Raw genomic sequence first — 15700 nt, forward strand, 5'->3', positions numbered from 1 at the left:
TGGATCGATCCCTTGATCATTATGTAGTGTCCTTCTTTGTCTCTTCTAATAGTCTTTATTTTAAAGTCTATTTTGTCTGATATGAGAATTGCTACTGCAGCTTTCTTTTGGTTTCCATTTGCATGGAATATCTTTTTCCATCCCCTCACTTTCAGTCTGTATGTGTCTCTAGGTCTGAAGTGGGTCTCTTTTAGGCAGCATATATATGGGTTTTGTTTTTGTATCCATTCAGCCAGTCTGTGTCTTTTGGTTGGAGCATTTAATCCATTTACATTGAAGGTAATTATCGATATGTATGTTCCTATTCCCATTTCTTAATTGTTTTCGGTTTGTTATTGTAGGTCTTTTCCTTCTGTTGTATTTCTTGCCTAGAGAAGACCCTTTAGCATTTGTTGTAAAGCTGATTTGGTGGTGCTGAACTCTCTCAGCTTTTGTTTGTCTGTAAAGGTTTTAATTTCTCCATCAAATCTGAATGAGATCCTTGCTGGGTAGAGTAATCTTGGTTGTAGGATTTTCTCCTTCATTACTTTAAGTATGTCCTGCCAGTCCCTTCTGCTTGCAGAGATTCTGCTGAAAGATCAGCTGTTAACCTTATGGGGATTCCCTTGTGTGTTATTTGTTGGTTTTCCCTTGCTGCTTTTAATATGTTTTCTTTGTATTTAATTTTTGACAGCTTGATTAATATGTGTCTTGGCATGTTTCTCCTTGGATTTATCCTGTATGAGACTCTCTGTGTTTCCTGGACTTGATTAACTATTTCCTTTCCCATATTAGGGAAGTTTTCAACTATAATCTCTTCAAATATTTTCTCAGTCCCTTTCTTCTTCTCTTCTTCTTCTGGAACCCCTATAATGCGAATGTTGGTGCGTTTAATACTGTCCCAGAGGTCTCTGAGACTGTCCTCAGTTCTTTTCATTCTTTTTTCTTTATTCTGCTCTGCAGTAGTTATTTCCACTATTTTATCTTCCAGGTCACTTATCCGTTCTTCTGCCTCAGTTATTCTACTATTGATCCGTTCTAGAGTATTTTTAATTTCATTTATTGTGTTGTTCATCGTTGCTTGTTTCATCTTTAGTTCTTCTAGTTCCTTGTTAAATGTTCCTTGCATTTTCTCTATTCTAATTCCAAGATTTTGGATCATCTTTACTATCATTATTCTGAATTCTTTTTCAGGTAGACTGCCTATTTCCTCTTCATTTGTTAGGTCTGGTGGGTTTTTATCTTGCTCCTTCATCTGCTGTGTGTTTTTCTGTCTTCTCATTTTGCTTATCTTACTGTGTTTGGGGTCTCCTTTTTGTAGGATGCAGGTTCGTAGTTCCTGTTGTTTTTGGTGTCTGTCCCCAGTGGCTAAAGTTGGTTTAGTGGGTTGTGTAGGCTTCCTGGTGGTGGGGACTAGTGCCTGTGTTCTGGTGGATGTGGCTGGATCTTGTCTTTCTGGTGGGCAGGTCCACGTCTGGTGGTGTGTTTTGGGGTGTCTGTGGACTTATTATGATTTTAGGCAGCCTCTCTGCTAATGGTTGGGGTTGTGTTCCTGTCTTGCTAGTTGTATGGCATAGGGTATCCAGCACTGTAGCTTGCTGGTCGTTGAGTAGAGCTGGGTCTTGGCGTTGAGATGGAGATCTCTGGGAGATTTTCACGGTTTGATATTACGTGGAGCTGGGAGGTCTCTTGTGGACCAGTGTCCTGAAGTTGGCTTTCCCACCTCAGAGGCACAGCACTGACTCCTGGCTGCAGCACTAAGAGCCTTTCATCCACACGGCTCAGAATAAAAGGGAGAAAAAGTAGAAAGAAATAAAGAAAGAGGATAAAATAAAATAAAGTAAGGTAAAATAAAATAGTTATTAAAATAAAAAAATTATTATTAAGGAAAAAAATTTTTTTAAAGAAAAAAAAGCAAACGGACTGATAGAACCCTAGGACAAATGGTGAAAGCAAAGCTATACAGACAAAATCTCACACAGAAGCATACACATACACACAAAAAGAGGAAAAGGGGATAAAATAATCTATCTTGCTCTTAAAGTCCACCTCCTCAGTTTGGGATGATTCGTTGTCTATTCAGGTATTCCACAGATGCAGGGTACATCAAGTTGATTGTGGAGATTTATTCCGCTGCTCCTGTGGCTGCTGGGAGAGATTTCCCTTTCTCTTCTTTGTTCTCACAGCTCCCAGGGGCTCAGCTTTGGATTTGGCCCCGCCTCTGTGTGTAGGTCGCTGGAGTGCGTCGGTTCTTCGCTCAGACAGGACGGGGTCAAAGGAGCAGCTGATTGGGTGGCTCTGGCTCACTCAGGCCGTGGGGGTGGGGGAGGGAGGGGCACGTAGTGCGGGGCGAGCCTGCGGCGGCAGAGGCCGGCGTGACGTTGCACCAGCCTGAGGCGCGCCGTGTGTTCTCCCGGGGAAGTTGCCCCGGATTCCGGGACCGTGGCAGTGGCGGGCTGCACCGGCTCCCCGGAAGGGAGGTGTGGAGAGTGACCTGTGCTCGCACGCAGGCTTCTTGTTGGCTGCAGCAGCAGCCTTAGCGTCTCATGCCCGTCTCTGGGCTCCGCGCTGTTAGCCGCGGCTCACGCCCGTCTCTGGGGCTCCTTTAAGCAGCGCTCTTAATTCGCTCTCCTCGCGCACCAGGAAACAGAGGAAGTTTTCCCTTACTCCCTTCCGGCTAGCCGTGGTGCACTAATCACTTCAGGCTGTGTTCTCGCCGCCAGTCGTCTTCCTGCGCTCCAACCGACGTCCAAGCCTCAGCTCCCAGCCCCGCCCTCCCCGGCGTGTGAGCCCCGCCCTCCCCGGCGGGTGAGCAGACAAGCCTCTTGGCCTGGTGAGTGCTGGTCGCCACCGCTCCTCTGTGCGGGAATCTCCCCGCTTTGCCCTCCGCACCCCTGTCGCTGTGCTCTCCTCCGCGGCTCCGAAGCTCCCCCGCTCCGCCACCCGCAGTCTCCGCCCGCGAAGGGGCTTCTGGTGTGTGGAATCCTTTCGTCCTTCACGGCTCCCCCCCACTGGTGCAGGTGCCGTCCCTATTCTTTTGTCTCTGTTTTTTCTTTTGCCCTACGCAGCTACGTGGGGAATTTCTTGCCTTTTGGGAGGTCTGAGGTCTTCTGCCGGCGTTCAGTGGGTGTTCTGTAGGAGTTGTTCCACGTGTAGATGTATTTCTTATGTATCTGTGGGGAGGAAGGTGATCTCCGCGTCTTACTCTTCCGCCATCTTCCCCCTCTCTCCCCTCAGATTTTTTCTTAAGCGCAGTAGGTCTGTGCTGTGTTGTAATTGGGGGTGGGGTACGGGGTGCACAACAAACAAACCAAAAAAACCTCTAAAAGTGCATGCCAGTCATGTACAGAATAACCCCAGAGCATGATTTGATAAAACTAAAAAAAAAATAAAAAGGATTTTGCATGACACGTTTAAAACTTCCAGGGCCAGATGCTTCAGTTTCTAGTCAGTCAACAAGTTACACAGGTATCATGAAATTATTGCCCTGCTATTCAACAACCAAAAAGGATTGTCATTAGCAACACCTGTTCCCCATTACGTCTTATATTGCCTACTACTCGGGGGAATTAATAAGGAGGATGAGGGAAGATGGGTTGAGGGTTTAGTTTTATTAAAATAACGAAGGCATTTGCATCGGTTGCTATGACCTGTTAGGCCTCTGATCTTTGGAAAGTCTGAATGTTTAAGTAACATATTTTCAGATGATGATGCCAGACGCTCTTTCTGGGTATTGTACATACTGAACTTGGATCAGAGTAGCCAAAAGGCCAAATCAAAGTTGGAAAATGATATTAGGAGGGCCAGTAATGCATACCTTTCTGAATTTCAGCTATTGCAAAGGTTGTGCTGTTTTATTTTTTCACTTGCTATTGAAATGCTTATTCTCTGAAAATGTATTGCAAATGAGTCTTTGCAAATGGGGCTTGTGTTCTTCTTATCGTAAGAGTTTTAGCTTTTCCAATGCTCACATTTTCGCGCTGCACCAAACCTTTGTTTTTCTGCTCAGTGTGTCAGCACCAGCATTTTTTCTTTCTGAGTAATGTGCAGAATTGGTGTGCTGTCTTGCTCATAAAGAAGTAGAGCCTAGCTAACAGAGCTGCCCTACCCAAATCCCAACATCTTATTTTCCGGAAGACCTTTCATCTTAGTTTGTCAGCAAACTGGAACCTCTAACCTGACAGTGCAAATTGTTGATGGTTAATTTTTCTTGTAGTGTTTGCTGTCATTATAGGGGGCAGATGTGTAGGTTCTGCTGCTAATGGGAGGGGACTTTCAGGTGTGGCAAGAGGCAAACGATACTGGAGCCCTCTGTTAATTAAAATCCAAGCAGCACTTTGGCAAATTGCACTTAACCAAGAAGCTAAATGCAGAAAAATGGGTTTATTAAAAGCAGAATTCACCTTGGAGTTGACATGCTCACACTTGACTTGATACTAGCAGGATGAATTGTGGTGACAGGGATCATTTTTATTGACAACAGCTGGAAATACAACAGCTATATTATTATAATTAGGATCAGCATCAAGTTGGATTATAATAGGGGCTTTCTTGGAGAAATGGCACAGTGTCAAATTTATAGTCACTAGCTAAATGAGTCTCTTGTATCCTCGACAAAGGGACAAAAACAGTTCCAAATGAAAACACAAACAGAGAATCCTGTTGTTATATTTCCTGGGTATTACTCAGGGTCCTATTTATCACACACCAACACTTGCCGCTTTGAAGAAACATTATCCCTCAAGGTTTACACTTTTCAATTTGCCTCTGTGGTCTGCATTCTGCATGCATTTCCATGGAGAAGCCTATACCGCAGCTTGACTAGAAATCTTTTCTGCTGTAAGATTAACCTCAAAGCATCCATTTTTCCCCCTCTGGGTAATCACTTGACAAATGCATCCACAAAACCTCTGCACACATTTATTCCAGTGTACAGGTACATCAACAGTCTTGAATCACTATTAGGAGAAATATCATCCTTGACGGAAAGTAGTGCTGCCTTTGCATTTCCAGGTGTCTGAAGTTGAAGGTTGTGGATTTCCTGGGAAGCCAGACAACAGGCAGAAATATCCTGGAGGAGGATGTGGGTAAAAGCTTGTCTTAGCTTTGTTACAGTCCCCAGCCCAGTGGTTCTTCTTGGGAAGCGTGTGGGATTTGCATGGACGGGGAGATATGACACTCAAATATGGGAGATATTCACTCAAATAACATTGAGAAACTTGTATTGAGGATGTGTCCAGTGCCTGGTCTTGTGCTGGCTACATCAAAATACATTGTATTTTTGAACCCACAGCAATTTTATACCACAGAGCAAATTGACTGGATGAGAGAATGTGAGGTGTGTGTGTGTGTGTGTGTGTGTGTGTTTTCTAAGTCACTTTCTTATTAAAGACAAGAACATATTGATACATTTGAGAATACCTTTTTGTGTTTCCTCTTCCAAATTTAAGGAAATGAGCTATTATTTTTTTCTTTTCCATTATGGTTTATCACAAGATATTGAATATAGTTCCCTGTGCTATACAGGAGGACTTTGTTTTTTATCCATTCTGTATATAATAGTTTGCGTCTGCTAATCCCAAACTCCCAATCCATGCTTTTCCCACCCTCCTCCCCCTTGACAACCACCAATCTATTCTCTATGTCCCTGATTCTGTTTCTATTTCATAGATAGGTTCATTTGTGTCATATTTTAGTTTCCATGTATAAGTGGTATCATGTGGTATTTGTCTTTCTCTTTCTGACTTACCTGAGTTAGTATGATAATCTGTAGTTGCATCCGTTTTGCTACAAATGGCATTATTTCATTATTTTTTATGGCTGAGTAGTATTCCATTGTTATATATGTACCACATCTTCTTTATCCATTCCTCTGTTGATGGACATGTAGATTGTTTCCATGTCATGGTTATTGTGAATAGTGCTGCTATGAACATAGGGGTGCATGCCTCTTTTTGAATTACAGTTTTGTCTGGATATATGCCCAGGAGTGGGATTGCCGGATCATGTGGTGATTCTATTTTTAGTTTTCCAAGGAACCTCCATACTTTCTTCCACAGTGGCTGCACCAACTTACGTTCCCACCAACAGTGTAGGAGGGTTCCCTTTTCTCCACATCCTCTCCAGCGGAAATAAGCTACTATTATAACGACTAGGCAGGACTACACTTAATTATAAATTACAACATCCACCACCACTTAAAATTGTAAAAGACTAGTTTATTATTCAATCTCTCATGTAGATACACATAATGTACATGTAATTACAGTGACAATAAGCTCTCAGAAATATTGAGTAAATAACTCTTCTATACTGTTTGCATAAATTATTATATTTAATTAACTCAATAAACCTAGGATATAACAATTACTGTCACCTTCCTTTTTTACAGATTAAGGAATCCAAGCTTAGAAAAGTTTTGTTACTTGGCCAAGGACACAGAACTAGTAAAAGTTGAGAATGGAATATAAAACAGGTGTTCTGGTTAGAGACAGTTTGACTTCAAATTTATCTTCTCAGCCACTGCTCTCTACTTACTAGTATCTCATTTGATCCTCACATAAAACTTTGAGGTTTGAAGAATAAAAACTATTGTTTTTGTATGTGAAAAAACTGAATCACAGAGCAGAGAGTGTAAATGATGGAGAAAATGGTCCCCTACTCTTGCCTCAATGTTAGGTAATGTGATAGGAGTCCTCTCATAATAAGATAATATAAATTTATACTAACTAATGAAAATAGATGTAATCTTCATCAGTCTTGTAACAGTAAATTCTCAAGGAACTATCCCCAACTTCTTTTTTCTTTTTTAAATATTTATTTATTTATTTATGGCTGCATTGGGTCTTTGTTGCTGTGTGCGGGCTTTCATTGCGGTGGCTTCTTTTGTCACAGACCACAGGCCCTAGGCGCGTGGGCTTCAATAGTTGTGGCTCACAGTCTCTAGAGCTCAGGCTCAGTAGTTGTGGCGCATGGGCCTAGGTGCTCCGCGGCATGTGGGATCTTCCCGGACCAGGGCTCGAACCCGTGTCCCCTGCATTGGCAGGCGGACTTCCAACCACTGCACCACCAGGGAAGCCCCCCAACTTCTATTTAATAAGAAATAATCTCCATGACTGTTTATGCAGTAGGAGTGGTTTAAAAATTACTTCATTTTATATACAAATCTGAGCAAAAGTTCTTCACGGTAATCAGGGTAGAAATTAATGCTTCTATGGAGAAGAGTGAAGTTAAAATTTTAAAAAGTCTGGTGCCCACTCCAGTTGTTCTAAACTGTGGCTTTACATCAGATTGCCTGAGAAGACTTTAAAAAGTATCCCACCCTCATCCCTGTATTGCCAACCCACAGATCTGAAAGGAACCCTAGGGATCTAAATATTTTTCAGAGCTAGATTCTAATCCATGAGCAGAGGTGATACTCACAGGCTTAGCATGTGGTAATTTCCATTCTAGCCCCTACATATATTATTTTGCTTGACCCTCACAGTAACTCTAATATTCATTGTAGATTTGAAATCTGGGGCTAAGACAAGTTAAGTGAGTGGTCCAAAGAGAAAGAGGTACTTGTTTCAGAACATTCCATATGGAACTATTCCATCTATGAAACTATTAACCCCACGCTACTCTGTCCAAATACACTCACCCCACAAATATATGCAGAGATACTGTCATTGTTTAGACACTATCTAGATTTTTTTTTTTTCCCTCTGTGAAGACATTTCTTAATTTTAGAGTCCCTCACTAGAAGGTAAATTTGTTGATGACAGAAAGTTTTTACTTTGTCACTTCTCTTTTTCCAGCCTAAACAGAGCCTGGTACAAAATGCTCACACTGACTAACTTAGCATGATACAGATTGTAGAGCTTGACTTTATTTTCCTGATAATGTGTTACTTCATAATGGGGGAAGATCATTTCTCCTAAAAGAAATCTAAATAAATACACAACAAAACAAAGGAAAACAAAAAAGTTATTGCGTGGTCTTCTGCATGGAAGAGTTCACCCTTTCTGATCAATCTCTGAACTCACTTCTTTCAGTAATTCTTGAATCTTTTTCTCGCGATTCATTTTTTAAAATCTTACTCAGCTTACCCCCAGTTGAACATTTTAGATAAACTTAATGCAAGGACCAAAACAAGAAAATAAGCGTTGAGACCCATATTTATTGTCATTACCCAGTGTCAATGTTTTGTCACCTCTTAACTGGACTATAGCTGTAAACCACATAACTCATCTGATCACCTGATCTTCTATATCTCTGCCTCCAACTGAATCTGCAAGCACTAATGGAGGAGCCTTCTACCTAGGGTTGATCCCTAACTGATATATTTTCTCTCTTTCCTACAGGATGAAGCCAACTCTCCCCATCTTGACATTCACGTGCCCTTGTATTTTGTTCTCAGTTTGCATCTCCAACCTTAGCTTTAATGGCTGGCTTTTCCAGACATCTCTCCTCCTAGAAAAATCTAGTCACTTTTATCTTATTATCCTCCTCTCACCTGGAATGTTTTTCCTCCATTTCTTCTCCATCCCACACAATATTCAAATAACTGCAAATACTGTACTTTCATGTCCTCATTTCACCAGCTCGTTGATGAGCTACCTGTGAAAGTGAGTCTTTATTAATTATTTTTTTGATACCGTTCCCAGTATCTGGTGGAATGTATTACACAATTGACATTCAGAGCATTTTTTTATTTCTGACTGTAGACTTTTGTAGCACCTCTGAATCATCATTCTGAGTAAAAATTCCAATTTTACAGGACAATCAACTGCTTGACAAATATCATTACATTGTCCTCTGTAGTGACTGTAATTCAAAACACTTCAGAAAAATTTTGATTGGCAAGATTTTGCAAAGGCTCTACATTGTTTCAGCAAACGTAGAGAAATGCTGCTCAGATCCACCCTCAACTCCCTTCAGGTTTAAAACACTCTTCCCTAAGCTGCTGGGAGTGTTGACAATTGACAGCTCAGGGCTGATGATCCCTCAGCTGAAGATAGCTCCCTGCACCAGGGCCAAGCCTCCATTCTCAGGGAGGTTCCCACAGCCAATAACTGGTCAGTGCCAGAGTATAAAGTCCTGGATGGATCTCCTCAATGACTATTCCAGCTCTAGAGGGGAGACCACTGAGGTCTGTGTTGTAGCTGCATCGTTGCCCAAGTGTTCCTTCTCCTCAGACTTGTCCTTTTCACTTTCCCACAGATGTTGATCAAAGAGACTCTTCAGTAAAAATTCAAGAAATCTTCATCTTAGAATCTATTTCTAGGAAACTCATTTGTGATAGCTACCTACCGTTTGTCATTAAATCATCAGATAATTTATTCATTCGTCCATCAGTTAGCAAATATATGTTCGATAATTATATGTCTGACGCTTACTGGGTGAGGAAGACATTGACCCTGCCCTCATAGAACATGATTCTGTTACCACACCAGACTTCTCCAATTTCTCCCCACTTTCAGCAATTCCCAGAATTTCCCTCAGTCTCTCAGACTATTTTGCTTTTACTTATGCTTGACTTTTGTTCAGAATTCCTCCCCTGCTCTTCTTCTCCTGGTTAAACTCTACCTGTCTTTCATAATTCCACTCAAATGCACTGCCTCTCAGAAAGCTGTCCCTGACCGTATCCAGTCTGTGCTGGATTAAGTGAGGGATCCAAATCTGGGGCTATTGCATTCAGCTGAATGTCTAGGTACATTTGTCTCTTCCCTCCTCTTCCCTCCCACCACCAAACTGTAAGCTTCTTGAGTGTAGATTTTGTTGTAATATATATATTTTGTATCAGGCAAGCTGAATGTGTTCAATTGCTAAATGAATGAGTGAATAAAAATAGAAAATTAATCTGGGAAAAAATTAAGGTTTTGATTCTGTTATCCATAGGCCCAATTATCTAAACATGTTGATTACTTGGTAGTTCCAATATAATTTTATATTCTGAGCAATTAAATAAAATGGGATAAAATATTCCTTTGATATTTCTGCACAACTTTTTTCAGCAGCCAATTTTTCCAGGTACATTCAGTTGTGCTTTTGCAAAACTTAAGTGCTACATGTTATATCCATCATATTATTAACTTTATGTTTCATATTTCTTTGATATGTATCTTTTTCATATTCTCTAAGCCCACATGAATCTGATAGGTATCTATAAATGAAAACTACAAAGGAATCTTAAATAATACCAATTCTAAAAGAGCTATCTTTATATAGTACTCCAACCTAGCAGTACTCTTTCTTTTAAAAGGTTTGTATATCATTGAAGTTATGATAGAGTAGTTTATCTCCATAATTTTAAAATGATTTCTTTTCCTTCTTATTCCTACACATGGATTTCTGTATAATATGCTTGACAAAATTTAGTTCTTGGCAAAGAATGACGTGTTAATTATTATTTTCTCTCTTTCTTTTAGGTACGTCTGTCACTAATGTAACAGCTACCGATGCTGATGACCCAGTTTATGGAAACAGTGCGAAGTTGGTTTATAGTATCTTGGAAGGGCAACCTTATTTTTCCATTGAGCCTGAAACAGGTTTGTGGCCTAAATTTTGAATTCTATTTACCATGTCATTGCTTCAGGAGAATACTTTTCTTGGGATGTGGATTATGAAATGTTATGGTTAAGTACTTCACTGCCTATCAATAACATTTGAATGTGTTATTCCTGTGCAATGGGAGGTACATGGCAAGCCTGATGATCATTTTGATACATATTAAAATGAATTGCAGATCCTTTGTAGAGTATCACCTGTTTAACAGATGGCCTGGCACCATTGTTCATCCCTGGGAAAATGAGCTTATAAAGCAGGCAGACTTAAATATCAGATTTAAGAATAAATACAGTTAGTTATCGGCTGCATGATGCTTGGCAAGTAACATTTATAAAGCTTTCTAAGTTTCAACTCACACATCTATAACGTGCTGTGGAACCTTCGTTATAGCCTTATGATGAAGATCAGATGAAGCAATAAATATTAAACCTACAGTACACGACATGTGGTAATCATTCCATGTGTGGATATTATTACATTTGCTATTAGAGTCCTCATTTGTACAACAGGATACTGATATCTATGCACTAGAGGTCTTATGAAGATATTATTATTCTTGCCAATATTAAACCCCACCAGTATCCTGAGTCCAACGGTATAGATTTTAGCAAACAGGAAATAAGTTATTTAAAATATAAGACAAAACAAAAAAAACTATTTTTAATGATTTGGAACATAACTTCATAAAATGATAGTTTTTGTAAATGAAGATATATCTTTTATTGTTTAATTTTAACAATGAAGTAAGAGAGTAAGCCATTTTGTCACACTTATCCTCTTGTTTTTTTATAGCACATTTTACAATTATTATATATAACACCATCTTTTGTGTGCGCTTTTCTTCTGTATCTGGTGGTTTTGTCTGCAGACCTCCAAATAGAAAAATTCAGTATGTGGGCACATACACATATTGTTTCTTTGATTCATGAGTTTTCAGCAATATTGAGATGAATTTCCATGTCTTACCATTAAGTCAATTATTAATTAAATTAAAAATTTAAAGCCTCTCCTCACTTTTTTCTAATTCAAAGAGTAAAATCCTCATGCATTTAAAAGTGAGGAAAAAGTACATTTATACATAAATGGGTCATGGCTGAAAATTGAATTTAGATTTGGAAACAGGAAAGAGCTCTTGTAAAATACATTAATTAGGGGCATAATTACATTTTCTTCCTCAGTGAAAGAGGAAGTCTGCCATAAACTTCATCTCATTTGTGCTCTTTGATGACCCTGGGGAAGTGGTAGAGGAGGTAGTCAGCTTTGAATTTTGAGGGAAGAGAAAAAGTCTAGAGATGTCCTATTCCTTGGCCAAAGTCACAGTGAGAGTTGGGACCAGAGTTGGGACTCACACCCAGGTCCTTAATTTCATAGCCAATGTCAGATATCTTTGAACTTCTCTTTTCATAGGCAATAGTTATGGTGTAGTGGCTTCCACAAAACAGAAATGTGTTAATTGCTTAAGGGGAAATGAATAGTTTCCTCCTTTGCTCCTTGGCTATTTGTTTGTTTACTGGAATCTCAAAAGTTCACCATTTACAGTGTAATATAGTGAGAAATAATTGACACATAAGTATATATTAGTTTCAGATGTATAACATAAGGATTCGATAATAGGTATGTATTGTGAAGTGATTATCATAGTAAGTCTCGTTAACATCCATCACCACACGTAGTTATATATATATTTTTCTTATGATGCAAACTTTTAGAATCTAGTCTCTTTGCAACTTTCAAATATACAACACAGTATTATTAACTATACTCACTGTGCTGAACATTATATCCCCAGGACTTATTTACTTTATAACCGTAAGTTTGTATCTTTGGATCAGCAATGGATATTAATCCAGCAAACATCCAGTCAGCATTCACTATGTTCCAGGTGCTAAATTAAGTATAAGGAGACAAAATTCACAAAGGCTAATCTCAGCCTACAAGTATCTCACAACCCATTTTGGCAGACAGACTTTTTTTTCAACATAAATACAAGGAAGTATGATGATGCCATTTAAATAATTTATATCTTAAGAATAACTTACCATGAAGTACAGAGAATCAAAGTCCGCTACTAAGTCAGAGGATTTGGGCAATTTTAAATCTCATTGACATATACTGCCATTTGCTTAATTAAATATTGTCAGCATCATTTAAGATTTACATTTTTACTTAGCATAATGAGTGTTTATCTCAACACATTCATTTTAGCCTTATTATTTCCAGTGTGACATACACAAAGTTATCTGACTTATATTTTAGAAAGTTATTCTGGTACTATTGTGGAAAATGTAATGGAGAGAAATGATACTTGAAGCATATACATAATAGTTGCTTAATAAATATTGGTTGAGTGAAGTTGAGGTTTTTAACTAAAGCAGACACAATGCAGAAGGAAATAGAGGCTAAATTTAATAATAAAGTCAGCCTAAGTTCTTTAGCTGAAACATCACTATGTGTGAGTGAAATGTAAACCTTATTGTGTAAATGTGTGCGTAATTACACTTGAGTGTGTTCAAATGAAAACTGAGTGTTAGTTGTTCCCAAAGCATCTAAATTTGTCAATCTCTGAGGCCTTTGTTCTCTTTTTTAAAAAAAATGAAACTGGTATGAATGTATGTGTGTGTGTATAAACACAGAAACAGATTCAGAATACTTTTTAATATTTTCTATTAGAAAAATATAGGTAAAAATGTACAAAGACCAGTGAGCATTTGGATTTTTTATTTTGTAAGTAAATGGAAAGAAAATACCCTTCCTGGTGACCAAACGATGTGTACCAGTTGTGTCCTCTGGGAAATAGACTCTGAGGTGGAGTTAGGAAAACAAGTGACTTGCTAGGGGGTTAATGACTGTGAAAGATAGAAGAAGCACTGTCTTAGTTCCAGCAGCTATAACAAAATACAATAAACTGAGTGGCTTATAAGAGTCAGAAAGTTATTTCTTAGAGTTCTAGAGGCTGGAAGTTTGAGATCAGCGTGGGCATGGTTGGGTTCCGGTGAGGACCCTCTTCTGGGTTGCAGAGGCTGACTTCTCCTATCCTCTTGGAAAGAGAACAAGCTGGCTCTCTGGCCTCTTTATACATGAACGCTAATACCATTTATGAGGGCTTCACCCTCATGATCTACCTCTCAAAGCCCCCACCTCCAAATACCATCACAGTGGGGATTACAGTTCCGTGTATGAATCTGGAGAAGGACAAAAGCATTCAATCCATATCAGAGATGAAACAGAAGTAGGCAGGGAAGCCCATCATACTGTGATGCAGACAGATCTCATACCCATGTAAGTTAAGAGGAGAGGACATAGGATAAGGCAATGTAGATTTGACAGCATCTTGGCCAAACCCATAGAGGTCCCTGGAACAAAGATTTCTCTTAAAAGGAGTCTCATGGTACACACAAATAACCAGGCTTTATTATCACCTGCCATGCACAGTCATTGGCTGGGATGTGTCTGGGAAGAGTAGGTCCTCTACTTGAATCTTAAAACCAATCCTAAAAATGCCTCAGCTGGAGGTTGTCGGCTAACTGCACTCTTGGGCAAGTTCTTTCTTGAGAAGAAATCCAAGCGGTAGGCCTCTGTGGCTGCCACAAGGCATGGCAAAAACAAAAGAGAAAACGTTGAGAATGTGATGTTTATTTAAAACAATAATACATAAAATTAGTATGTGCTTGGTGAATTAGTCAAAAACTGATAGTAGGAGTGTTAATAGGTACATTTATTGGGGAAAAAAAAGGCTATTGTGCTATTTTGATTTATAACAAGAAATGTATATTTGGTCTTTGTCCCAGTTTCTAGCACAGAGCTCCTAAAATCCTTAGAATTTCCTAAGAGGTGAGAGTGATAAAGGTGTCTTTTGTTATGTTAACCAGGTGATTTAGGGAACCAATGTTCTGATTAAAGGGTTGGAACTTTCAGTCCCACCCTCAGACCTCTGGGGAGAAGAAAAGGGCTGGAGTGTGACTCTTTTGCCAGTGGCCAATGATTTCATCAGTCCTGCCCTTATAATGAAGCCTCCATAAAATCTGAAAAGGATGGGGTTCAGAGAGCTTCTGGATTGGTGAACAGGTGGAGATTTGGGGAGAGTGGCACCTGAAGAAAGCATGACATCTCCACACCCTTTCCCCATACCTTGCCCCATGCGTTTCTTCCATGTGGCCATTCCTGAGTTATATCTTTTTACAATAAACTGATAATCTAGGAAGTGAAATGTTTTTCTGAGTTCTCTTAAGAGCTGTAGCAAATTAATTGAACTCAAGGAGGGGGTCGTGGGGACTTCTGATTTATAGCCAGTTGGTCAGAAGAACAAGTAACAACCTAGACTTGCAACTAGAGTCTGAAGTCCAAGAAGGGGGGTGAGGGAAACTGTGATCTTGAATCAGTTGGTCAGCATGGGTGACAGCCTGTGGAGCCTGATGCTACCTCTGGGTAGATAGTGTCTGAACGGGGTTGAATTGTAGGACTCCAGGCTTCTATCTGGAGAATCATTTGGTGGGATGATCTTTATAAAGAAGATTGCCCATTGACCACTGTCAGCAGGTCACTGATGCTAGAATATTTTCAGTAAAGAAAAGGAAACCAGAGCATAGGAGACAAGAATACATTTATGTGTCTTGTTTTATCCTCACAAGAATGCTAAGAACAGAGCTCTGGACTTTGGAACAGAGAAGTTCTGCCCCCTTGCTTGCTACTTTCTAATTTTCTGGAATTATTTCCTGTTGCCATATAACACATCAATCACTCTGTCGGAGGGAGAGCTTCTCCTCCTATTTTAGGTATAAGCTTAAGACTGCAGAAAGATTTGCCATTTTTTCTGTTTATCATCCTCTTTGAGCATCTCATAATCAGTAATTATCTTGTAATTGACTTGTTTGTAATTCTAAGTCAGTTCTCATGCTAGAATGTATAGTTCATGAAAGAATGGGGCTTGTCTGATTTGTTCATTTTGCATCCCTATGCCTAGCAGAGTGTTTGGCCCCTAAAGTCATTCAATAAGTTGTTGAGATAGGAAGGCAAGAAGAGGTTGGGGTGGGGAGGAAGGATAGAAGTAAAGGAACAAATTAATAAAGAGAAAGAGAAAAGCTTGCCACAGCTCAAGGAGAAGATTTGTGAAGCACCAGGGAGGAAATCCAGCTTGCTTTCCAGCCTGTCTTCCTTCTATTTTTGTGGTGGG

At 39.6% G+C, this 15700-nt stretch overlaps 1 protein-coding gene across 2 annotated transcripts in view; it reads left to right on the forward strand.

The window, feature by feature from the left end:
- CDH8 (cadherin 8) overlaps positions 1–15700 on the forward strand; it is a gene marked incomplete at both ends in the record, with an annotated part of 366396 nt that overhangs the window by 156209 nt on the left and 194487 nt on the right. For both annotated transcript variants that reach the window (XM_082862070.1, XM_082862069.1), the window contains one exon: positions 10392–10511. In XM_082862070.1, the coding sequence (XP_082718196.1) occupies positions 10392–10511 (120 nt within the window). The remainder of the gene's footprint in view (positions 1–10391; positions 10512–15700) is intronic.

The sequence above is a fragment of the Leucopleurus acutus genome (assembly GCF_964270905.1).
Source record: "Leucopleurus acutus genome assembly, chromosome: 20".
NCBI lineage: Eukaryota > Metazoa > Chordata > Mammalia > Artiodactyla > Delphinidae > Leucopleurus > Leucopleurus acutus.